At 38.0% G+C, this 25,645-nt stretch overlaps 1 protein-coding gene and 1 non-coding gene across 4 annotated transcripts in view; one reads left to right on the top strand and one right to left on the bottom strand.

Moving 5' to 3' along the window:
• The first annotated feature begins 618 nt into the window (after positions 1–618).
• Positions 619–25,645, top strand: part of LOC105084252 (uncharacterized) — a 101,499-nt gene continuing 76,472 nt past the window's right edge. For all 3 annotated transcript variants that reach the window (XR_010381961.1, XR_836679.3, XR_004139720.2), the window contains exons 1-2: positions 619–1,549; positions 2,332–2,452. This is a non-coding gene — a transcript (uncharacterized LOC105084252). The remainder of the gene's footprint in view (positions 1,550–2,331; positions 2,453–25,645) is intronic.
• The window catches only part of LOC105084251 (cytochrome P450 2C42), a 31,751-nt gene continuing 26,554 nt past the window's right edge, over positions 20,449–25,645 (bottom strand). Inside the window, exons 8-9 of the mRNA XM_010974314.3 lie at positions 21,366–21,507; positions 20,449–20,630 (exon numbers count right to left, since the gene is read on the bottom strand). Of these exons, the coding sequence (XP_010972616.1) occupies positions 20,449–20,630; positions 21,366–21,507 (324 nt within the window). The remainder of the gene's footprint in view (positions 20,631–21,365; positions 21,508–25,645) is intronic.

The raw sequence follows: 25,645 nt of genomic DNA, 5'->3' as shown, positions 1-25,645 counted from the left end.
TCCAGCCAGATTGTCCTGGTTCAGCTTCTGGCTCTCCCACTGAAAAGTTGTGTGATCTTGAACAAGCTATGTAACAGAGCATTCCCTTGGTTATTTGGTGAGAAAATGGGTATAATAACATGGTAGGCGGAATACAATCCTTACACTCTGCCCCCAACAGAGGCCTACATCCCAATATTAGGGACTTGTGAACCCGAAAGTATGTTAATTTACCCAGTAAAAAGGAAATTGCAGCTGTGATTAAGGATCACGCCATGGGTAGATTATATTCAATTACCCACACCTGGGCCCAATGTAGTAACAGCGCTTGTGAAGGGGCAATGGATGTGACTCCTTGGGAGGGGCTTGTGGGGACGGGAGGGGCGCGTGAGAAAGGGAGGGGCGCGTGAGAAAGGGAGGGGCGCGTGAGGAAGGGAGGGGCGCGTGAGGAGGGGAGGGGCTCGTGGGGACGGAAGGAGCGCGTGAGGAGGCGAGGGGCGCGTGAGGAGGCGAGGGGCGCGTGAGGAGGCGAGGGGCGCGTGAGGAGGCGAGGGGCGCGTGAGGAGGCGAGGGGCGCGTGAGGAGGCGAGGGGCGGAGCGGCGGTGGTTGGTCCGCGCATCCTCAGGGGGCGGGGCCGGCGTTACTGAGCGCTTTCCCGGGCTTCACCGCGGCGGCTGCTGCTCTAGGGTCAGTTGGTTCCTTAATGTTCTTCCCGGCGCTAACGACCGGGACCTCACTCTGGTTGGGAGCGACGGTAGGAACTGCCGAGGAGGCCGGTTCTTCCCTTCTCCCTCGCGGTCCTCGGTTCACCGCCACACCCGCCTCCTCAGCTCCCCGCCCTCAGCTCTGCACGCCTTCCCCGCTGCCATCTCTTCGCAGGCCGAGCCACACTGCCCGCCTCGCGCTGCAGGCTTGGAATCCTGGCTCGGAGCCACAGGGACCGGGTCCGCTCTCGTCCCCTCCTCAGGGCCGGACCGCCGGCGCCGCTGCTTACTCCCGGCGGTTCCTGGCCCAGCCGCCACCGCCACCACCACCGCCGCCGCCTTCCGTTAACGGGGCAAGGGCCCAGCCTCCCAGCACCAGGGGAGGCCTCCGTTGTGAGCGCAGCATAGTTCCCAGCCTGCCCCCTCGAGGTCCCTGCGGCTTCTAGGGTCCAGTAGGACTATGAACCTCTGTTCCAAACGCTTTGGTGATTTTCAGAAGAAACAAGCGGACGATGATTCCACTTGAAGTACGCGTAACAGCCAATCAGAGTTGTTTTCCGAAGAGACCACCTGTGACAAGAATACCTGGATAACCACGCCAACTCAGTCCCAGCCAGCAACCGCTTCCGACAGAACTGACTGTAACTTCAGTGAGTAAAGAGGACTGTGGGCCATGCACAGATGCAGCTCGTGTCTCGTTAATCCCACCAACCAAAAGATCCTGAGGTACAGAGTCACAGAATGAGAACGAGGCTTCGCCAGTGAACCGGTCACGACTACTGAATACTGAACGATGCGAGGAAACGAGCCGATCCACACAGAACAGCCGACGAGGTGCGGCAGGAATTGGGACGGTGCCGCTGCGGTAAGCATCTCCCCCAGTGGCATGATGGAGACTGTCCTTGACACCCTGGTGTAGCTTTGCAACTTATTCCTAAGAAGCTGAAGTCGTTCCTTCTCCTGAGTACCTCCCTGAAAGCTATACAGGTTTGGAGTTTGAGAAAATAGGAGTAGAGGATTCTTATTTCTTAACACCCTTTCTTTCCTCTCAATCGTACAAAAAAGGCAAAAACATTCCCACTGCTCGTACACGTATTTCTTTCAAATGTTGCATCCTCATTGCTTCCTGCTTTCAGTTTCTCCCCACTGCATATTCCTGTGATTTCTTCTCATTGATGACTTAATTAAAAATTAACCAAACCTGTGAAATTCTGGGATAGGTACCATAAAATTCAGAGGTTAGATTACTTTTGAATGATGTTCTTAGTAGGTATAAAAGGTGGAAGATTTCTCTTTCATATCCCTTTTAAATTAAAGTTTAAAACAGAAAGGGGGATAAAAAGATTTGCATCTCTAGTGGGAAGTATGATACTGAAGCAAGAGGTTTAGAGTGATGCAAAAAGGAGCCATCAACCAAGGAATGCTGGCAGCATCTTAAAGCTGAAACAGTCAGGGAAAGAAATAGATCCTCTTCCACAGCCTCCAGAAGGAAACAAGCTTGCTGACACCTTGATGGTAGCCCCACGAAACTGGTATCGAACTTTGGACCTCAGACCCGTAAAATAAGCTGTGTGGTTTTAAGCCACAGATCTTTGTGGTAATTTGCTACAGTGGTAATGGAAACTAATGCAAGAATAGTCCTCCTAGGTTTATGAACAAGATGAATGGAAAACATGCAGTGAGCCAAAAATAGCACAAGGAGATGAGAGATTGAGCCTCAAGAAGCTGATGATGGAGAGGAGATGACAATTTTCAGTATGGTATCAAGGTAGGCTATTTATTATCTTAGGGTTTTTCCTGGCATACTTTTAGAAAAGCAGCAAGTTGTAGAAAATATGTGTAGCATGAACCGAGGTTTTATAGAACCATATTAAATCCCTTTTGTAGGTATGTGACTATAATATATATTAGATGTGAATGTATATCATGTACACATATAACTATAGAGCTAAAGGTAATGTCTGTATACATATATTCTCTTTAAAATGCCTAACAAAGTATAAGGAGCTTCCATAGGAGAGGAGCTGGGAGAAGGGAAATGGGTGATGATACGTTTGGTTCTCACGATTGAAGTAGAAGTAAGGGGAAAAGATGACTGTAACTTGTGTATAAAACGTTCATTTGTCGAAGCTTTGGAGATAACATGAGGCTAATGATTTTGGAGCCCCAGCATCAAATAACCATTGCCCTTAGGTATAAACAGTGTGGTGGAGACTGAAAAAGAAGAATTGGTAATTCCTTCCAGGGATTTTGTTCTTGTTGGGGAGACACGGATAGCACTCAGAACACATGAAAGACAATAGGAAGGCACGTATTGATACTTCACTTTAAGTTGGAAACACAAAGCAGTAAAAATACCTCAATCTTTATTTTGTGTTCACAGTAACACCAAGGTAGGTGCATGAATTCTAATGCTTATGGAAAGTTGGGCATTGTCAGTGTCCTTTGGGTCAACCAGTGATTTCAGGGTAAATTTCTGTAAACTGGTGGTTGGGAATAAAAACAGGTCCACGCAGGCTAGCTCCTTTCCCAGACAGCTCCATTTTACTGTAAATGACAAATGAAGAGGTAAATCCTCCTGAACACTGAGTTGCTGTCAGAGAGAATATGCAGATAATATTTGATAAATGGTCGGATGGGCAGATGCCTGGCTTGCTGGAAGGATAGTTGGATAAAATGGAGGAAAAGATGAAAGATGGACTCACATACTATCCACCTAACATCTTATCTGAACAGGCACCCTTCAGTCAACAAATATTTATTGATTACCAGTTCTTTGCAAAGTATTTCTTTAAATATTTCCACATTATAACTGCTGTTTTGACATTTCAGTTTTCCATCAATATTTTTCTAAAAACACACCCACGCTGCTAGTTTCCTATTCCCAGTCTGATGTTCCATGATGGTTTTTTTTTTTTCATTATTTATAGTCTGTGTTCTCAGCTCTGACTCTTCATCAATATCCAACACACTGTTAAGTTTCTGATTTTATATTATGCTGTTCCTAATGGCTAAGATGTACCTCTCTGATATAGTTCATTCAGAACCTCAGTCAAATTATATCTCCTCTTTCAGTCTTTGTGATCTCTTCAGGCTATAGATTCTGTTCCCCTCTGGGTTTCCTCAGCATCATATTCACTCTTCCACTGAGTCAGGGATCACCTTGAGTCATAATCTTTGTTAGTTATTTTTCTTCCATGTTAAAATATGACTTCTTGAAGGAGGGCTTTGTCCTTCTTGTTGGTATTTACCGTGTCAGACCCAAGGCAGAAGTCAAAACCATAGAAAAAAAGAAAAGGAGTCCATGGCTCAGCACACACATTACCAGTGCGGAGTCCCAATATCCAAGATACAGGATGATGACTGGAGGAAGAGCAGGGTGTTCTGGAATCATGACAGGGTGTTCAGCTACATTCCCAGTGTTCCCCTGACCTCATGGTTATTTGGCGGAAGGTTCCAACATCCTTCCTCTAGAGCAGATGTCCTGCTCTTGTGGTTCAGTAGCTCCTTTAAAAAGTCCTGCCTTCTCTTGTCTCTGCCTCTTTTGGCGTACCTTCAATATCATTTCTGCTGTTATGGTGTTGCTTGCACCATTGTGTGTGTGTAGAGTACGAGAGAGTAAGAGGAAGCGTATATTTTTTTTCCCTCTACCGATACTCCACCCCGCTCCCCCAGAAGTCTGTACTTTCCTCTTTCACAGCCCTAGTTGTACTGGATTACAGGGATCACTTGCTTCCCTCACTGAAAAGTGAGCCCCTGTTGTGCCCATTCTGTGCTCGTGGATACTTGTAACCCCAGAGCTCAACTTGGAGAGTAAGGGATACCACACTGAAGATATTCAATGAAGTTACGAAGTTTTTACCTTTCTCATGGCAGATAGGGAAAGTCTAAACGAATTTTATGTTCTGAGGAGCTGTTGTATATTTCTGTGATGTGTCTAGACGAAGAAATTTAATCAACTCATACACTAGTTTTCTCAGTTTGGAACAAGTGGGTCAACTCTCAGAACCTCGGTGATCTGTCCCAATAATGAGGTTGCATATCAAGAAGTAGGGGCAGCGCATGGGCGTTAGGACTGGTGCTTCTGATTATGGACAAAGAGCAGAGTGGGCAGCCCCAGAGTGGGCACCATGTAAGTTGTATCTGATCTCAGAAAGGTATCTTGTTCCATGAAGTACTGAAGGAAATACATTTCTCTTGCCTGTCATTCTTCTCAAAATTGCCACTCTTATGCAGGGTCAGATACCTCTGGGTTGGGGGAATTCTTTGTCATCATGTAGCACGTAAGTCAGAAAAGTAAATATGGTTGTGCCTTGGAATGTGTTATGAAGAAGTCATGGAGCTGGAAGAAATGTTGCAACTCAGCCCATAGTTGAGGAAACCTAGGTCCAAAAAGAGCAGAGGCATTTTAAGCCAGACAAAGTAATAAACAGTGATGACTTTAAGGCCAGTGTCAGTGATCTTGTGAAAGTGGCCTCCCATAGCACTTTAAGTACTGAGTACACAGGTGCTTGGCTGCAAGACTTTCTGAATCCATTCTGCTTTCATCAAGCTTGAACACTGGTGACGGTACCCATCTGCTGCTTTATTTCATTACTTCAGGTTTCACTCACCTCATATGTGCTTTACAGTGGAAGGCTCTGTTGGCAACTGAAATGTCCAGAGTATCCATTCACACGGCTCTTGTAAATAGAAGTCTGATGTAATTAAAAGACCTCTTCCTTGATCATGAGAGCAAGTACAATAACAAGTATGGAGTGTTTATCACTGCCATGTGATTTGTTTCCCTAAATTAAAAAGTAAGGAGAAGATCTTTATTACAGACTGATCCTAGCTTAAAAACAGGAACGATGATAAAAATAGAAAAAAATGATGATTTTGCAACAAATCAGCTTAGGACCATCAATAAATGCTGAAACTGTTGGGTGAATGCTTTGGGTGTAGGATGCTCACAAGGCCTCAAAGTACTATGCCATAAATACTTAGTATTTATGTATTAAATAGCGGAACTTCTGCAATGGAGAGATCTGGGAGGTACCACTTTATTCAGTGAGGACTTTGACATGGCCAGTAATGATAAGTGACATTACTTGCCCCACCTCCCCAGTGAGATTCAGTAGGACACACATAGCACCTATGTAGTTCTCTTGCCAAAACCATAACTGGAATATAATCTCTAGAAAACAATCAAACATTTACATGCCTACTAGCCTGGACTCCAAAGAGGTAAATGTACTGAAAGGAAATAAAAAAATAAAGAGAACTATTCTGGATTACAGGAGACCAAAAGGAAAAGATAAGCAAATTATGTGCCTGTTCCTTCACTGGATAGTGAATTGCAAGGAAAAAAAAAAAAGATATAAAGGATATTCTAGGAACGTTAAAACTCTTTAAATACAGGTTGTATATTAGATGATATTGTATTAATAATAACTCCTGAGTGTGACTATTATTACTGTTATGTATGAGAAATTCATTGTTCTTGGCACATAGATAGTGATGTATTGAGGGATAGATAGATACATAGAATAGATAGTAGCACATTTCATACACACACATTAAAAATACGTACTTTTTTTAATGTTTTTCAGATTCAAAATTTTTAAAATATAAAACTGGGAGAATATTCCATCCTCTAATTCTATCAGATAAAAGATGTATAATTTTGTTTTAAAAATTATTCTCTTCTATATTTTAAAAGAAGTAGTATGTGAGATTGTTAAGATACTATAAGAGATACATTTTCAACAAATGTTACTCCAGCAACAGGATAGTGAAAAAGAAAAACAGCGTGACCAGTACTCCATAGCAAAATAAAGTTAACCTGAAGTGGATCATTGCTCTGAATCTAAGGACTGAAATAATAAAACTTCTATAAAAGGATAAAGGTAAATCTTTGGGACTTTGTGTTAGCAGATGTTCTTTAGATAGGACACAAAAGCACAAATCAGCCTCACCTCATTGTAGAAAGTTGTTTTGGACAGGAATGTCACAGCAGAGGCTGGCAAACAACAGCTGTGGAAATCCACACTGCCACCTTTTTTTGTAAAGCCTATGATCCAAGAATGTTTAAAATGGAAAAAAATAAATAAGAATGATATATTATGACATGAAAATTTTATGAAATAGACATTTCAGTCTGGAATTTGATTTTTAGATTTTGAAAGTCTTGTGTGTTTTAAGCTAGGACCAGTTGGAAGATGACCACCATCATTCGTTTGCATGTACTCGTGACTGCTCTTGTGCTACAGTTCAGAATTGAGTTGTAATGACAGGGACTCCATGCATGGCCCTTAATGCTTAATATCTTTACTCTCTGTCCAAAAACAGTTTGTCTGTCCAACCATTATCTCCAGTTAGCTCGATGGCTCCATCCTGTGGTAGAAGAAATCATTTCTCTGATTAGTTAAGAGGGTACCATGAGCCCCCCAATATTGCTTATTTCTATACTGGACTGTACTATATAGAAGGAAGTGGGTCATCCCCTCAGATGGGGTCTCTAGACTCAGAGAGCAACAGGGACAATATGAGCCATTTGGAAGAAGGAGGAATGGTGGTGTGAGCAGATGCAATGTTCCCCTCAAGTAGGTCCCCAAATCTGATGTAGAGAATGGGACAGATGGGCAGTCCCTGTACAAATCCTCAGTCGATTTTCCGTTTCGTTAGTAATAAGAGGAGAAACAAGTGTGGTTAATTATTCCTGTGAGGTTCTATATTAAAAAGAGAAAAATCTTCTCCTGCTTGTGTCCTTTGGTGAAAAAGTAGTGGGCTTGAAGTCTTAACCTGTATCAAATCCATGACATCAGGGCAAGCCCCATTTCCTTTTAGTAAAGTCTCTATTGCATCTTCTCCACATGATGGCACTAGTAATTACAGCCTTAGCAATCTCTTTACTTTTTCCCCATGAAGATGTAATTTTTACTTACAGTATTTCTGATAGTTTTGGTAATAGTCCTGGCTTCAACTGGAATAGAGTAGCTTGTAGCGTAATCACCAGCAGGTCTGAAACTTTCCATGAGAAGGCATTGGAAATATGCTTAGACAGAAAGTTTTCTCAAGATTCCAGAGATGGGAAAATCTCAGGGAGGTAAATGAATGGCTGTGATTAATTTTAGACTGGGTTCATGTCCAAATCATAATCAGGGCAAGAGGTATTACATAATTCTGACTTCCTGGTGGGAAAGGGATGAACCCTTTCTGGAAGAAGACAAACATCATCTGCAGCTCTGCATTTGTTCGAATATAATGATTGATATTTAACCAAAAGTTATTAGGCATTTCAAAGATAACTAAGTGACCACAGGGAGAACAACAGTGCAGGGGAAGACAGTGAAAACAGACTCACTTTCTGGAACATTTCTCACCTAATTTTATAAGGGCAGCGTTACCTTGATATGATAAACCTAACAAAAATTTTGAGGAAGAAAATTTGTAGACCCAAAATCCTGATGAATATAAAGAGATAAGTCCTGAGCCAACTGTAGCACATCAAATGCAGTTCTGTATTATACTTAAAGTAGGCGTATTTAGTGGCGAAAATAAGGCCGTTATATACACCATACCTGTAGACGCAGGGAATCAATTTGATAAATTTGTACACACATTCATGAAATAAAATCATATCAAAATAAGAGAAGAGGGCACACTTTCCAAATCTGATTGAGTATAGCTACCAAAATGTTCTTAAAACATCAAACTCAAAGTGAGGTGTTAAATCTTCAAATCCTCCTGATGATATGAAATGAAAGAAGGATATTCACAGTCATGGAATCCATTCAGCACTATCGGGGGATGTCTAGGAGTGCATAATGCAAGAAAGAAAAACAAAACTTGGAAAATAATAAATAAAGCAAATGTTGACCGTATGTACAGGATAATGTACATAGAAATTCCAAATGAATCTCTGGAAAAAATATTACTGATGATTATTAATTTAACAAGGTTGCTACATATATCACCCCACTTATCAAATCATTTATACTTCCATATACAAAATATAAGAAATGGAAGCGTCATTTAAAATTTTTATAATAAGAAAAATGATGTTACTTAGGAAAACCTGGCTAAAGTTTTGCAAGCCATTGGAGTGAGAAGGGAAATTACTGAGAAAATTAAAGAGAGCCTCCTACCCGCCCCATAATCAGGAGAATATACTGTATCTATGAATTGAAAGATTCAATATGTCAAGATGTCAGTTCTTTCCAAATTGATCTGTAGATGTCATGTCACCCTGATAAGAATCCTAGCAGAGTGTTTTGGGAACTTGACAAAATGATACTCATGTTCATTGGAAACATATACAGGTAATGAGAGCTAATATTAAAGAAGCAGAACACATTTGAAAGACTTACAGTGCTGGCTATGAAAAGCATTATATACTATTAAGCCCTATATCTCAAACAGAAAGCAATGGAAATTCCAGCAATTTGCCACGTGTATTATTTTTGCATTTCATTCATCTTGTGTTGATAGAGGATTGAAACCATACTGTGAAAATGGGAACTTTAAGAGCACTGAGGTCAGTTTAAGAGAAACAGATCTTACCTTGGAAGTGTGACAGTTTCTGAATTTAATGTGTCAGGTCACTCCATGGGACAGGTTGGTGGGGAGGAGGTCATGTATCTCTGGGTGTCGTGGACCATTGCATCCACATAAGGCAAGCAGCTCCTATGCTGTGTGCAGGGGCTCCAGTGTTTGCCACCCACACAGTCAGTCTCTTCCTGGACTTGGGCTAATACACAAGTAACAACAGCTGGAAGTGGTGAAAAGGTCACATTTGCCATAGCAGTTCAGAGATATATGAAAAATTAGGAAGGTGTCCCAAAATAATTATAAATGAAAGTTGTATGCCGAGAAGTACAACAAGGGAAATAGAGAGACTGCCATAGTATAGTTACCTGTGTCTCTCTTACAGGCTAGGCATTAAGATACATCTGTATATATGTATATATTTGCATACAAAATAATTAATGCAAATAGAAATTTGGAATGTCTCAAAATATAAACAGAACTTAATAAAATCAAGAAATTACTATCCTTGCAGAAAGAAAAGCAAATCAAATATTAATCTTATACTAAAATAATTTATGGATTTAAATTCTAATGGGTGTATATGTGTGTGTTTTTATATGTTTGTGCGTGTGTGTTGCGCACACGATTTGCAGTGGTACAGTCTTCATCTTCCAGTTCCACAAAGGAGCACAGTGTGGTCACTTTGAACTTTTAGTAGTTTCTTCTGAAATTTATGTTCATTTTTCTAAAGAATGACTTTGTTTCTATATCTTACTTGTCCATTTTAGATATTATCTAGTGACATCCTGGTATAAGAGTTGAAGATTTACATCTCCATCTCTAACTCCTACTAAATAGACACAGACAGAGACACACACACACACACACTTCCCTTCCATTTTTCTCAGTACATTTACAACAGTTTTTGCTTCTCTCAATATACATTTGTAATCAATCTGACTGCATACCTACTGTTTCCTGGTACTTTTTTGGATTTAATTATATGTCTCTCTAGTTCAATTTGTAATTTACTATATCTTGGTTTCGAATTATTTCCTAAAACTCAGGGAGATGTTTAAAAGTACTACTCACAGTAATTTCCTTGCTGTTGAGAAGCCTGAGATGAGTAACATTTCTCATTTGTTCTTGGTGTCTCCCATGTCATGTTCTTCATAAGGCACGCCCACTTTGAAATGAATGCTTTCTAGGCCAGGTGCCCAGAACCCTCCCTGATACTCCCCTTCTTCTACCTGGGGTCTCCGAAGGCTGGACACCATGAGTACCTCTGACTTGGTTTCAGATTTGGATGAGAAAGGGAAAATTGGGTGAAATTTTTTCCCATAGCGCTGCTTCTGAAAATACGTCTTTTTTTTTTTTTTACATCAATGCACAAGATGATGCTTGTCATTGAGAATTCTGATACTATTCTGTATCCTAATCCTTATATATGACCTGACTTCTCTCTCAGAAAGTTTTATGATTTTCTCTTTAATCCTGATGTTCTAAAATTCCATGACCCTGAATCTTGGGGCGCTGTTTTTATTCTACTTACTCTGCTGGACATATGTAAAGTATTTTCTGTCTACATGGCCAAACATGGAGGTATCTTCTCTAACGCTGATAATTCTCCAGAGGATAATCTGGCTGCTGAATTTCATGCAGCAGGAGGGAGAAAGGAGTTAAGAGTGTCAGAATTCAACAAGTGGACTCTTACTGAACCTTCCTTTTCAGCCCTGCCCCTCACTCTTTCCCTGTCACTGCCCAGTGTCCCTGAGTGTATGAGCTTTTAGGTCTAGTTTCTGTGGAGAGTAAACCTCTGTCTTCCTGGGGGGAAAGTGAGTTGCCTGATGAAAGGAGTCTGGAGGAGACCTAGGCAGAGACAGCTTCCCTTCCCAACCTCATCCTTCCTCTATTTCCTTTGACATTTGATGTTTCCAAAGAAGCCTATGGGGGTTGTAGGGACAAAATTAACTTTTCCCCATTATATGTCTTCCTCTTCCAATATTTTGGTCATTGACTTCTCTCTGCTGAGCTGTTTATCACCTTTCAGTCTTCTCTCTCTGCTTCAGAAATTTCTTGAGGGTTTGGTGAGTGTTTCTTGTACTCCCCTTCTTCACCTGTAAAGGACAAACTCTCGTTTGTAATTAAGGTTATAGTCATTTCAGGGAGATCCTGACCCAGGGCAAGATTATATATGTTTCTAATCTGCTATGCCTATCCCCAATCTCCTGAAAGGTAAATTTCTAAAATAAAGTTGTTCCTAAAATGTAAAATTATTGACACTCCCCCAATTCTTTTGTTTTTTAGATTGAACTATAGTTGACTTACCATATTATATTAGTTTCAGGTGTACAAACAACATAGTGATTTCACGTTTTAATGGATTATACTCCGTATAAAGTAATCACAAAATTTTGTCTGTATTCCATGTGTTAGCTATATTCCATATTCCATGTGTTGTACATGACATTCTTCTATGTTACTGATTTTAGACTTAGTAGTTTTTACCTCTTAATGGCCTTCCCCTATCTTACCCCTCCCCCACTTCTTCCCCACTAGTAACCACTAGTTTACTTTCTGTATTTGAGTCTTTTTCTGTTGTGTTCATTTGTTCAGTTTTTGATTCCACATGTTAAGTGAAAACATACAGTATTTGTCTTTATCTATATGACTTATTTCACTAAGCATAATAGCCTTCAGGATCATCTATGTTTTTGGAAATGATAAAATTTCATTCTTTTTTATGACTGAGTAAAATGCCATTGTATATATGATGTTACCTGTGAGTTTGTCATAAATGACCTTTATTATGTTGAAATATGTTCCTTGTATAGCAACTTTGTTGAGTTTGTTGTCATGAATGGATATTGAATTTTGTCAGATGCTTTTTCTGCAACTATTAAGATGATCATGTGATTTTCATCCTTAGGTTTGTTAATGTAGTGTATCACATTAATTGATTTGCCAATATTGAACCACCTTTGCCTTCCTCAGATGAATCCCACTAGGTATGGTGTATGATCATTTTTATGGATTGTTGAATTCAGTTTGCTAATATTTTGTTGAAGGCTTTTGTGTCTATGTTCATTGAGGATATTCACCTGTCATTGTCTTTCTTGGTACTGTCTTTGGTTTTGGTATCAAAGTAATGGTGGCCTCATACAATGAGTTTGGGGGTGCTCCCTTCTATTCAGCTTTTTTGGAATAGTTTGAGAAAGATACGTATTAAGCCTTTTTTAAATGTTTGGTAAAATTCCCTCGTGAAGCCATCCTGTCTTAGACTTTTGTTTGTTGGCAATTTGTTGATCTCTAATTCAATTTCAATACTAGTAATTGGTCTGTTCAGATTATCTATTTCTTCTTGTTTCAACCTTGGAAGATTGCATGTTTCTAGGAATTTATCCATTTCTTCTAGGTTGTCCAATTTGTTGGCGTAAAACTGTTCATTCTATTCTTTTAAAAGTCTTTGTATACATTCTGTGATAATGGTTGTAACTTCTCAGTCATTTCTACTTTTGTTTATTTGGTCCTCTCTCTCTTTCTCAATGAGGCTGGCTAAAGTTTTATCAATTTTCTTTACCTTATCTAAAATCCCAACTCCTGGTTTCATTGATGTTTTCTGCCATTCTTTTGGTCTCTATTTTATTTATTTCCACTCTGATCTATGTTAATTCCTTCTTTATGCTGACTCTGGGCTTTGTTTTTAATTCTTTTTCATGGTGCCATTGTTCAGTATTGCATGATTCACCCTCATTAGTGATTTTAAAAATAAATATTAACATAGTTAATAATTACAGCACCAGCTCATTAAACTGGGGTCAGAAAAGTTTGGTTTTGTAACCTTTAGAACTTAAATGAACCCATGTCTCAGTGAACACTTTAACCAGGACAAAACAAAGCACTAATTTCTTGACTAACTCACATAGCTGTAACTCTAATAGCACCACACCAGCATCTTTTGAATAAAAAAAGCTCGGTCAGTCTCTTTCGACACCCACTGTGTTTCTTGAATAAGAGATGTTCTACTCTGCACCTCCTTCTTTCTTCTGAGGCTTCTGACTGGCTCTTTCTTTTTATGGAATGAAAGAATCATTGATAATTTAAAGACAGAAGGGATTTCGGAGATGAATTTATCTGATGTTTATTTTTCTTGAGTGAACAGTGTAGACCTCAATGAGATAAGGAATTGGTATGAGACCTTATCTTAGAATCCTGATTTTCCAACTCCCATTTCAGTGACATCTCACATCAAATAGAATTTCCATTGCTTTCCAAATGATGAGGAGGGCATCAGCATGAAGCCCTCCACAATCAGTAAGAAATGCAAACCTTGCCTTGGCTAGAGTTGTGGATTAGAGTCAGAGTTTTAGATCATTATTAAAATTTATTTTTAGAGAAGTTTTAGGCTCCCAGCAAAACTTACCAGAAGGTATACCATTTCTATATCCACCAATACCATACCCACAAAGCCTCTTCTATAAACAACCCTCACCAGTGTGGTGTGTTTGTTTCACTCAATAAACAAACACTGACACAGCATTACACACCAGAGTCCATGCTTTATATTAAGTGTCAACGTGTGTGTCATACATTCTGTGGGTCTGGACAAAAGCGTAATGACTTGTATCGACCACTGTAGTACCATACAGAATAGCTGCACTGCCCTAAAAATCCCCTGTGATTAATGTATTCACCTGTCCCTGTCTCCAAGTCCCTGGCAACCACTGATCTTTTTTATTTTTATTTTTTTTACTGTATCCATAGTTTTGCATTTTCTGGAAAGTCATGTCGTTGAAATCACAGCATATAGTCTTCAGATTGTTTTCTCTCACTTAGTAAGTCTCATAAAGTTTTTCCATGTGTTTTCATGGTTTGATGTGTGATGTTTTTCTAACAACAGAGTAATATTCCATTATATGGATGTACCACAGTTTGTTTATCCATTCATCTATTGAAAGACATTGAAAATGCTTCAAAGTTTTAGGAATTATGTATAAAGCAACTTTAAACATTCATGTGCAGGTTTTTCTGCAGACATAATTTTTCAACTCATCAATAAATATCAAGGAGTGTGATTGTTGGGTCAGATGGTACGTGTATGTTTGGTTTTATGAGGAACTGCCAAGTATATTCCAAACTGCCTATACCATTTTACATGCCCACCAAAATGACTGATAATTTTTGTTGTTCCACATTTTTGCCAATACTTGGTTTTGTCAGTGATTAGGATTTTAACCATTCTCTTTGTGGGTACTGGTATCTCGTTGTTGTTGCTTACAAGTCCCTAACGATCTAGGATGTTGAACATTCTTAACATGCTTATTTGCAGTATGTGTATCTTCTTTGGTGAGGTGTCTGTTCAGATCTTTTGTCCAGTTTTAAACTGTGTTCTTGTATTTTTGACTGTTGAGTTTTAAGAGTTCTTTGTATATTTTGGATATATTTTTGACTTTTGAGTTTTAAGAGTTCTTTGTATATTTTGGATAACAGTCCTTTTTCAGATATGTCCTTTGCAAATATTTTTTCCCAGTCACTGGCTTCTCTTCTCATTCCCTTGACAATGTCTTTCACAGAGCAGAACTTGTTAATTTTAATGAAATCCTAATTATCATTAGTTTTTCTTTTTTTTTCCACTGGTTGTACTTTTGATGATGTACAGAAAAATCGTTGCCAAACCCAAGTTGTCTAGTAATTTCTCCTATGTTATCTTCTATAAGTTTTACCGTTTTCCATTTTAACTTTAGACCTGTGATTTTTTTGAATTAACATTTGTGAAGGATATAAGTTTGTGTTTAGATGTGTGTATGTGTGTGCACATATCCAGTAGTTGATGTAAGATAGGTGTCCAGTTTCATTCTTTTGCCCCTGGAAATGTAGTTTCCTAGCATTATTTGTTCAATAAACTGTTCTTTCCCTGTTGTATAGTCTTGTGTTGGCAAAGTTGTTGAAAGTCAGGTATAAGCTTGAGTTTATTTCTGGGCTCTGTATACTGTTCCATGCTGTATGTGTCTGTCTTTCTGTCAGATTAATACTGTTTTAATTACTATAGCTTTGTAGTGTATTTTGAAATGAGGGAGTGTTGTACCTCCAGCTTTTCTCCTCTTTTTCAAAATTCAGTTGGTTGTTTAGAGCCTTATGGTTTCATGTGAATTTGAACATTGTTCATTTCTATTTCTGTAAAACTTCATGAGTATTTTGATAGCTATTGTATTGAAAATGTAAATGGCTTTGGGTAGTATGGATATTGTAACAGTATTAATTATTCCAGTCTATGAACATGGGATATCATTTCCATTTCTTTGTTTCTTTTAAAATTTCTTTCAGCCATGTTTTGTCTTGTTCAGTATACAAGTCTTTCATTTCTTTAGTTAAGTTATTCCTAAGTTTTTAATATTTTTTCATTCTAGTATAAATAGCTTAGTGTTTGTAATATACTTTACACATCATTTATTCTTAGTGGATACAATTGCAACTGATTTTTGTATGTTGACTTGTGTCCTGCAAAGTTATTGAATTCATTTATTGGTCTCAAGAGAGATTTGTGTGTGTGTGTGTGTGTGCGCGTCAATCTTAGGATTTTCTTCATGTAAGATCATGTCACCTGTGAATGGAAATCGTTTTAATCCTCCCTGCTGATTTGAATGCCTTTTCCTTTTTCTTGCCTAATTTCTCTAGCTGGGACTTCTGGTACTATGTTTTGTCATCAGTGGTGAGAGTGGGTATCCTTGTTTGCTTCTGATCTTAAAGAAAGAGCTCTCTGTTTTTCACCAGTCTTGTTATCGGTTTTCATATGGCCTTCATTATATTGAGGTAAATTCCTTGTATACCTAGTTTGTTGAGTGTTTTCATATTGAAAGTCTGTTGAATTTTGTCACATGCTTTCTCTTGAGATGGTCATGTGATTTTTATCCTTTATTGTGTCGATGTAGTGTGTCACGTTTGATTTTTTTAAGTTGAATCATCCCTGCATTGCAGAGAAAAAAATCCCACTTCGTCATGATGTATGATACCTTTAACGTGCTGTTGAATTAGTTCTTACAGTATTTTATTGAGGATTTTTGCATCTGTCATCATAAGGAATATTGACATGTCATTTTTTTTTCTTGTGATGTCTTTGACTTTGGCTTCATGGAATTGCTAGCCTCAAATAATGAATTTGGAAGTGTTCTGTCATCTCCCAATTTTGGAAGGGGTTTGAAAGGATTACCACTGATCCTTCTTTAAATGTTTGGTAGAATTCACCAATGAAGCTATGTGGTCCTGGGGTTTCTTTGTTGGGAGGTTTTTGATTACTGATTCAATCCCTTTATTCATTGAAGTTCTGTTCTGACCTTCTGCTTCTCCATGATTCAGTCTTGTCTTGGTGGGTTTTATGTTTTTAGGAATTAATTCACTTCTTCCAGGGTATCCATCCATTCTGAGGGTGTATAATTGGTCATAGTAGTTTTTTATGGTTCTTTTTATTCTGTCTCAATAATTGTATAGTTTATCGTTTTTGTGTGATTTTGTTGATCTGATTCTTCTTTATTTCTTAGTCTAGCTAAAGATTGCCTCTTAGTAATGCTTTTGCTGCATCCCATAACTTATGGTCTGATGTCTTTTCATTTTCTTTCTCTCAGTGTGTTTTCTAATTTCCCTTTGATTTCCTCTTTGACCCATTGGTTGTTCAAAAATATATTAACTTCCACATATTTATGAACTTCCAGCTTTTCTTCTGCCATTAATTTCAAGTTTCATTCCACTGTAGTCAGAAAAGATATTTTGGTATGATTTCACTCTTCCCAAATTAGTAGAGACTTATATTGTGATGTGACACATCATCTATCCCACATAATGTTCCGTGTGTGCCTTAGAGGAATGTACATTCTGCTGCTGTTGAGTGGAATGTTTTATATATGTCTGCTTATTACGTCTGTAGTTCTCTCTAGGAGCTGAGTTATATACATGTCTGCTATGTCTGTTTGATCTACAGTGTTGTTCAAATGCACTATTTCTTTGTGGATTTTCTTTCTGGTTGACCTATTCCTTATTAGAATGAGATACTGAAGTCTCCTACTATTATTGCAGTTCTTTTATTATTATATTACTGTTGCATTTCTCTCTTCAGTTCTGTCAGTGTTTAGTATATTAAGGTGCTCTGGCATTGGGTACATGTATATTTATAACTGTTCTATATACGTGGTGGATTGATCCTTTTATCACTAGATAGTATCCTTTTTCTGTCTTTTGTAATACTTTCTGACTTAAAGTCTGTATTGTCTGATGTGAGGGTAGTTATCCTTGCTGTCTTTTGGGTACCATTTCCATGGAATACCTTTACCTACCCATTTACTTTCAATCTATGTGTGTCCTTAAATCTGAAGTGAGTCTCTTGTAGACAGCACATAGTCAGATCTTATTTTTTTTTTTAATCCATTCAGGCAGTCTATGTCTTTGATTAGGGAATTTAATCTATTTATGTTCAAAGTAATCATTGATAAAGAATGACTGTTTTCATTTTGTTAACTATTTTTTGTTTGCCTTGTAGTTCTTTATCCCTGCCTTCTTGTATTATAATCTTACTTCAGTTTTTATTCTTTTTTTGTATTGCTATACTTTGACTTCTTTTATCTTTGCTTTTGAATACCATAAGGCAAGAGAGCTTACACAAAAGAGCTTAGTCTATTTTAGCTGATAACAACTTAACTTCAATCACATACAAATTCTACCCTTTTAATCATTCCCACATTTTTTGTTATTAATGTCAGAATTTAATGTATATTTACATTGTGTTTCTATTAACATGTTTTTACTTATAGTTATTCTTAATATTTTGTCTTTTAACTTTTCTAATAGTCATTAAACTCACTATATAAAGTCATTTTCCTACCATCATTTCAGCAATATAGTGTTCTGTATTTTTCTCTATATTTACCTTTACAAAAAAGGTTTTATTCCTTCTTATCCTATCATGTTGCTGTTTGTGGTGCTTTCATTTCAAGTTGAAGAAGTCCCTTTGGCATTTCTTGTAAGGCAGTCGGAGTGGTGATAAGTATTCTCAATTTTGTTTGTTTCGGGGGGTTTTATCTCTTCTTCATTTTTAAAGGATAGTTTTGATGGGAAAAGATTTGCGATTGGAGGTTTTTTCTTTCAGAACTTTTGAGTATATTTTCTCACTCCCTTCTCTCCTGCAAGATGTCTACTTAAACATCTGCTGATACTCTTATGGGGGGTTCCCTGTACGTGAGAAGGTGCTTTCTCTTACTTCTTTTAAAATTCTTTCATTGTCACTGACTTTTGACAACTGAGATTATTGTGTCTCAGTGTGGATTTCTTTTATTTTTTCCCGCTTGAGGGTCTTTATGCTTCTTGCATTTCCATGTCCACTCCCTTCCCCAGATTTGGGAAATTTTCTGTTATTGTTACTTTGCTTATTGTTACTTTCCAGTTCTCTCTTCTCTTCTAGGATTCCTATACTGAATATATTGGTCCACTTGATAATGCTCTGTGAGTCACTTAAGCTTTCTTTTCTTTTTTCTTTGTTTTTGCTCCCAAGTGAATATTTTCTGATGACCTATCTTCAAGTTGGCTGGTCCTTTTCCTTGATCTAGTCTGTTGTATCCTCTAATGACTTTTTTGGTGAAATTTTTGCATTGTTCAGCTCTGTAATTTATGTTTGGTAACTTTGAATTGTCTGTCTTATTGTTGGAATTCCTACTTCAGTTCCTTATTGTTCTAGTGACCCCAGCAATGATTGTTACGACTGTTATTTTGAATTATCTTTTAGGGAAAACATGTGTCGCCTGTTTCTTCATCCTCCTTGACACTCATAGTTGCTCTATGCATGTTAGACAGAACAGCCACTCCTCCCAGTCTTCTCTGACTGGTCTCTGCAAGAGAATTACCTCATTAATCAGCTCAACCAAAGAGTCTGAGAGTCTCACAAACCTGATGCTAGTCTAGTCTGTGTTTCTTCTAGCCATCCCCAAGTGTCCAGTGTGTACAGAGTCCTGTCAGTGCTCCAAGACAAGCAACACAGAGATCAGTTCACTTTGCCACTCCCCAGTAAATTGTGAACGGTTGGCATACCAGATGTGCAGGCCAACTCCTTTGGTCCTCATGGAGAAGCTTGGAGCTTGGGGGTTCCTCCCCAGTTATATGGCACTTGGCTCAGGTGGGAAGTCATGGTAAGAGTGTGTCCCTGCTTTTCTTTTCTGGCTTTCTTGTGGTTTGATTCACACTCATGCAGGGTACAGAAGTCTTTCAGCTAGTTTCTTGATTTTTACAAAGGGAATTGATTTGTGTGTTGTTGTGAATCAGTGTGTCCACTGAGAGAAGGAGAGTTCAGAGCTTTCTATTATGCCATGTACTGATGTTACCCCTTGTTGGGTGAGTTCTGACAGAGTGTGTATTTAATGAATTGACCTATTTCATCTAATGTATCAAATTGGTGGGCATAGGATTGTTCACAATATTCCTTTTTTATCCTTTTAATGTCCATGGCATCAAAGAGATGGCCCCTCCTTTCATTACAGCTGGTGTAATATGTGTCTTCTATCATTAAGGGACATAGCCTGGCTATGGGTTTATTAGTTATACTGAGTTTCAAAGAACCTGCTTTGGTTTCATTGAGATTTTCTTGATTTCCTGTTTACAATTTCTGTTCTGACTTTTTTGTTATTTTTTTGTGACCAACTTTGAATTTCATTCCTCACTATCACTGATCTCAGTATTTCCCTACAGGGTGAAACTGCTTCTGGACACACCTTCTTTCACTTTCAAATCCAACCTAAATTAACTCTAGGTGACATGAAGCCAAGAGAGCTTTTTCTCGCATTCCCTTTGTCATTCTCTGTGCTTATCATTATGAGGACCAGCATGATTTCTATGGATTATTTTCTTTCATTTCTTACCTGTATTATACACAATGGAAGGAAATTCTTGAGTCCTGGCTCATGAAGTTACGCTTTTTATTTTGCGCATGCACAAGAGGTGGCTCTGCATTGGCATACACCAATCGTCTTGTTCTATTTTGTATAGATTACACAATACTAGTCAATATTAGAAATGTATTAGCTGTGTGACGACTGAAAGCAAGGTTACAAAGCGTGAAGAATAGCAGACACAATGCTGTAGTGAAACTGCTCAATGATGAGAGGGGAGGTCAGAGAAGGCATTCCCAGGCAGATGGGGAAGAGGAAAGGAGATGAACGATTCCCCAGATGAGGGAGTTGCAGACAGTATCACAGGACAAGCCTGATGATCGTCGCTTCCTCACACAGGAATGAAGCAGAGCTGGTAAGGAGGTGGCACGGAGGCAAACCCATTGACAATTGGGGTGGTGTCAATGTCCTTTGGGTCAACCACAGATTTCAAGGTAAACTTTTGTAAAATTGTGGTCAGGAACAAAAACAGCTCCATGCGGGCCAGGCCCTCTCCTGCACAAATCCGTTTTCCTGAAATCAACAAGTACAAAGAGTACACAGTCCTTAAAAAATATGTTTCAGGCTGTCAGAAAGACACTGTGCAGTAACTATTTAATGAATGGTTGAATGGATGGATGGAATGCAGGACAGCTGGATAGACGGATGGACCTAGGGTAGACACACATGCTATCCATAGAACTTTGTGTCTTAACAGGTGTCCTCCTTTAAATAGATTTTTATTGAGTTTTGGCACTGTGCCAAGTCCTTCATTAAGTAGTCTCATGCAATTAGACATTTTATGTTCTCACCAATCCCGTTTTTTTCTAGAAACACACAGTGTAGTTGTATTTTCTGTTGGCAGTTTGGTGTTGCCATCATCTTTCTTTCTGTTCCTTACAGCCTGTGTTCCCTGCTCCAGCTATACCTACTCTTCATAGATCTTAAACATAGCGTGAAATTTCATGTTTTATAACATGGGGTTCCTTTTGGTTAAGATGCATTTCTCTTATATTTTCAGTACCTAGCTCAGATTTTCTCTCTGAATTTCCAAGAACTGGGTCAGCTCTCCAAAGCTCTGGGGATCTAGTGCAGTAATAAGGGTGTATCGTGAGGAGGGCTAGTGCCTTGGCACGGTGATTGCTGTTCATAATCACGGAAAAAGAGCAATTCTGCCAGCACCCAAGTGGGAATTTATGTAAGGTCCAAGTGACCCCCAAAAGGTATCTTGTCCTCTGAAGTAATGAAAGGAAATATTTGTTTTATTACCTGCTGAGAAAGCCATGAAGTACTCGGTCTTCTTAAAGTTGCCACTCTCATCCAGGAAGTGGCCAGGGTCAAACACCTCTGGGTTGGGGAATTGTTTGTCATCGTGCAGCACAGAAGTCAGCGACGTTAATATAGTCGTGCCCTGGAAAGAACACATGAAGATAAACTCTATTACAAAGGAGTTGTGAAGGTGGAGGAAATGTTATAAATTATTTGTTCTAATCTCTGATCTATGTAGATGAGGAATCTCGGTCAAAAGAAGGACATTAGCATTTTGAGTCAGACAGAACAAGTAATAAACAAGTTTAAGATTAGTGGTAGTGATACTGTGAACTTGGACTTCAGTAGCATTTGAAGTACTGAGTACATGGGTCCTAGGTTGCCAGACCTTCTGAATCCATCTGCTTATCACAACATTTGACACTGGGATATGTCCCCACCCGGTGCTTTACTTTATCACTTCAGTTTTCATTCATATCAAATGTGGATTATGGTTAAAAATGGAAGACTCTGTTAGTGGTTGAAATTTTTGGAGTTTTCTGTTTAACACGGCTTTTAAAAATGACATATGATTTAATAATAGCGTCTGTGATAATACAAGTAAGTACTGCTAGTATTTATCATTGCTCTGCAGACTGTATTAATTTTAAAATATGTGGTAGGGTCATTACAGATTAATCCTAGTTTAGAAACATGTAAAGGATGATAAAGTTAGAAAAATCATTTTACAACAATTCTGTTTAGGATCATTGATTTTTGGCAACTTATCTGTTAATGCTAAAATTGTTGGGTGAGTGATAAATCTGGTATTTACAAAGTCTTAGTACTATGCCCTAGATTTTTATGAAGTAAATGTAAAAAACCGCAGAATTTTGTTCATGGAGAAATGTTGCAGATACTGTTTCATTATGTGAACAACAGTGTATAAGCAGTAATGATGTAAGTGACATTATGTGACTTCACTTCTGCAATGAATTCAGAGCGATATACAAAGCATATATGTGCTTCTCCTGCAAAATCATAACTGATACCTAATTTCTAGAGACCAGTCACGTAAAACCAGCCTGAGTGATATTTTATGTGACCACTAGCCTGGACACATCTCAAAGTGAAATATACGGAAAGGAACAAAGAGGGCAAAGACAACTGATAACAGGAGGCTAAAGGGTAAGGGTAGCCAAATTTCTTGCTTGTTCCTTGGCTGGATACTGAATTGAAAAGTAAGAAAAAGCTGTAAAGGATATTCCAGGAAAATTGTGAAATTGGAGATTGAACCCAGGATCTTGTGCATGCTAAGCATGTGCTCTACCACTGAGCTTTGCTTTATACCCCTCCCTCCCATGGGAAATTTTAAATATAGGATGTACGTTAGATAATATTAATGTATCAATGATAACTCCTGAGTGTAAATGATATTGACCTATATACACAAATTGTTGTTACTTAGATATACATATTGAAGGATTGAGGTTTTGACATATAAATGAACAGATAAATGGATATAATAGTAGATACATATACAAGTTCATATTTTACATATATCTGCACGTCTTTAATGTTTACTTTTAAAAGATTTTTAGTGCAAACTTTGTAGAAAATTGCATTCCTTAAGTTTATCATATAAGAGATCTAAAACCTTATTTTTTAAGTTATTCATGCTTATATATTTCAATACGTATTTTTTTGAAAATCTACCTTTAAGATGCAAAAAAAGTTACAAAGCCAATATGCTGTCATCAAACGTTGCTTAACAAATGGGTATTTATAATAAATTAAGGAAGCATAACCATTACTCAGCAATGAAAGTAAAAATTTACCTGAATGGATCAGTGATCTGAATGTAATTGCTAGGACTATCAAGTTTTAGGAAGAGATAATGGTAATTCTTTGTGACCTTGTGCTGAAAAATATTCTTTAAGTAGGGGGAAAAAAACCTGTAGAAAAATCAGCCTGTAGTATTGTAAGTGTTCTATTCGGCAGTCTTAGATACTGACAAATAACAACCACTGTGCAAGTACACTCTACCTTCTGTTTTTGGACAGATCGTGAGCTAAGCATTTTAAACTGAAAAAAATCAATGAGAATAACCTTTTGTGACACATGAAAATTAACTGAGATCTAAATTTCAGTTTCCATAAAAACTGGGATATAGCCATTCTCATTTGTTTCACTGTGTCCTGTGGCAGCTTCCATGCTCCAGTCGCAGAAGTGAACACTGGCATCAAACACTCCAAGGCCTCAAAGTCTGAAGTATTTACACTCTTGTTCATTATAGATAAAGTTTACCAGCTCCTGCTTAGGCCATTATCTCTGCCTTGCTCAATGACTGCAGCTTGGGTAGAAGAAATCACTTATCGGTAAAAAGATAGAGTCAGCCACCCAGTGTTCCTATTTGTGTACTGGGATGTCCGTGCAGAAGGGAGTGCTCATTTGCAATATACACATTGGGAATATGTATGACGATACGATGGTCATTCCTGATACACTGGATGTGAGAGATGGGCAATCCTATTCTGACTCCTAGTGGGTTGTTTTCCATTTACTTAGAAATAGAACTAGAAAGACGTTTGATTAATTAATACCTTAGACCCCAATATTAAAAAAGAAAACTCTGCTCCTCACTGTGTCCTTTGGTGAAAAAAGAGTGGACTTGGAGTCATAACCCTTGTAGCAAATCTGGGATCCTTGAGACACGTCCCATAATCTCTTACTAATTCATCAATTCTGTCTTCTCCAAAGATTGGCATTAGTACTTGCAGCCTTACCAATCTCATTTCTTTCTCCAACAAAATACAAATGTTATTATACTATTTCTAATATTAATAGTAATATGTCTTGGCTTCAAGTGGATGCGAGTAGCTTGTAGCATACCCACTAGAAACCCTGAGTATATACAGAAATTGTGTATTAGAAAGCATTAGAACTCTGCTAAACCAGAAATTTGTCTTAATATTCCGTAGTTGGGGGAACCTCAGAGTGGTCAGCTGACACTTCAAGTTAATTTTAGTCTGTGTCAGTGTCCAAATTTTACTCAAAACAGGAGATGTTTACATCATTCTGACTGCCTAGTAGGAGAGGGATGAACTCTCCGGAAGAAGATAAGCATCTCTGAAAACTCTGCATTTTTTTCATATATATATATAATTAATTAATATTTAACCAAAAGTCATCATGCATTTCAAAGACACAACTAAGTGGCCACAAGTAGAAGACAGAAAGGCAATTAAAATACACCCACATAGGGAACATTTCTCACCTCATATTGTATGGCCAACATTATCTTGATATCAGACATCTGACGAGAAAATTTTGAGGAACAAATATCATAGGCTAAAAATCTCCAATGACTAAACAGAGAAGTCCTGAACAAAATGCAGCAGATCAAAGCCAGCTTTGTGTGTGTGTGTACTTATTTATATTTAGTGGGAAAATTTAGACTGATATATACAACCGTACAAATAGGTGCAGAAAGCAATAGGAAAGAAATTGTGTATCAATCATGACCAAAAAAAATCACAGAAAATAAGGGAAGAAGGTAAGCTTTCTTAACATGACTTTAAAAATTTACCAAAATGTACATAAAACATGCTAAGTAGGGAGATGCTAAGCTAGCACCCTCTCCCGTAAATCAGAAATGAAACAAAAATGATACATAGATATTAACCCAGATACCAGGACAATATATGTAGAAATTGTAATTAATCTGGAGACAAATTACTAGCAATGATTTTAAATGTAGCAAGTTTCCTACAGATAAAATCATCAAAATGATAAAATTGATTATATTTCCATATTCCAGAAAAAGAAATGGAAAAGACATTAAAATATTTATAAAAACAACAATATTAAGCACCTAGAAAATAAAAAAAGAGTTGTAAGTCAATGCATTGAAAAAAACCTGAGAAAATTATAGAAGCTCCCCCATATTGGAAGTATGTAGCATATTAATTAATTCAAAGATTAAACAAATCATGATGCTGTGTCTTTCTAAATAGATCTGATATCACCCTGAAAAAATTCCAACAGAGCATTTCAGTAAATGGAGAAACTGATACTAACATTTGTTTGAAAAGGTAAACAGCTAAGATCAGAGAAGAAAGATAAAAGATGTAGAACAAATTTGGAAGACTTACACTACCAGCTGTCAAAATCTGTTATAAAACTTTATAGACCTAACTGGAAATAGCACACAATCCATCAAGCTGCCACACATATAATTTTGGGGCTTCTCTTATGTTGTATTCCTAGAGGATTGCACCCTTACTGTGAAAAGGGGAATT

The sequence above is a fragment of the Camelus dromedarius genome, chromosome 8 (assembly GCF_036321535.1).
Source record: "Camelus dromedarius isolate mCamDro1 chromosome 8, mCamDro1.pat, whole genome shotgun sequence".
In the NCBI taxonomy this organism is placed as follows: Eukaryota; Metazoa; Chordata; class Mammalia; order Artiodactyla; family Camelidae; genus Camelus; species Camelus dromedarius.
The sequence above is the reverse complement of the archived record's forward strand: the minus strand, read 5'-3'. Positions and strand labels throughout refer to the sequence as shown.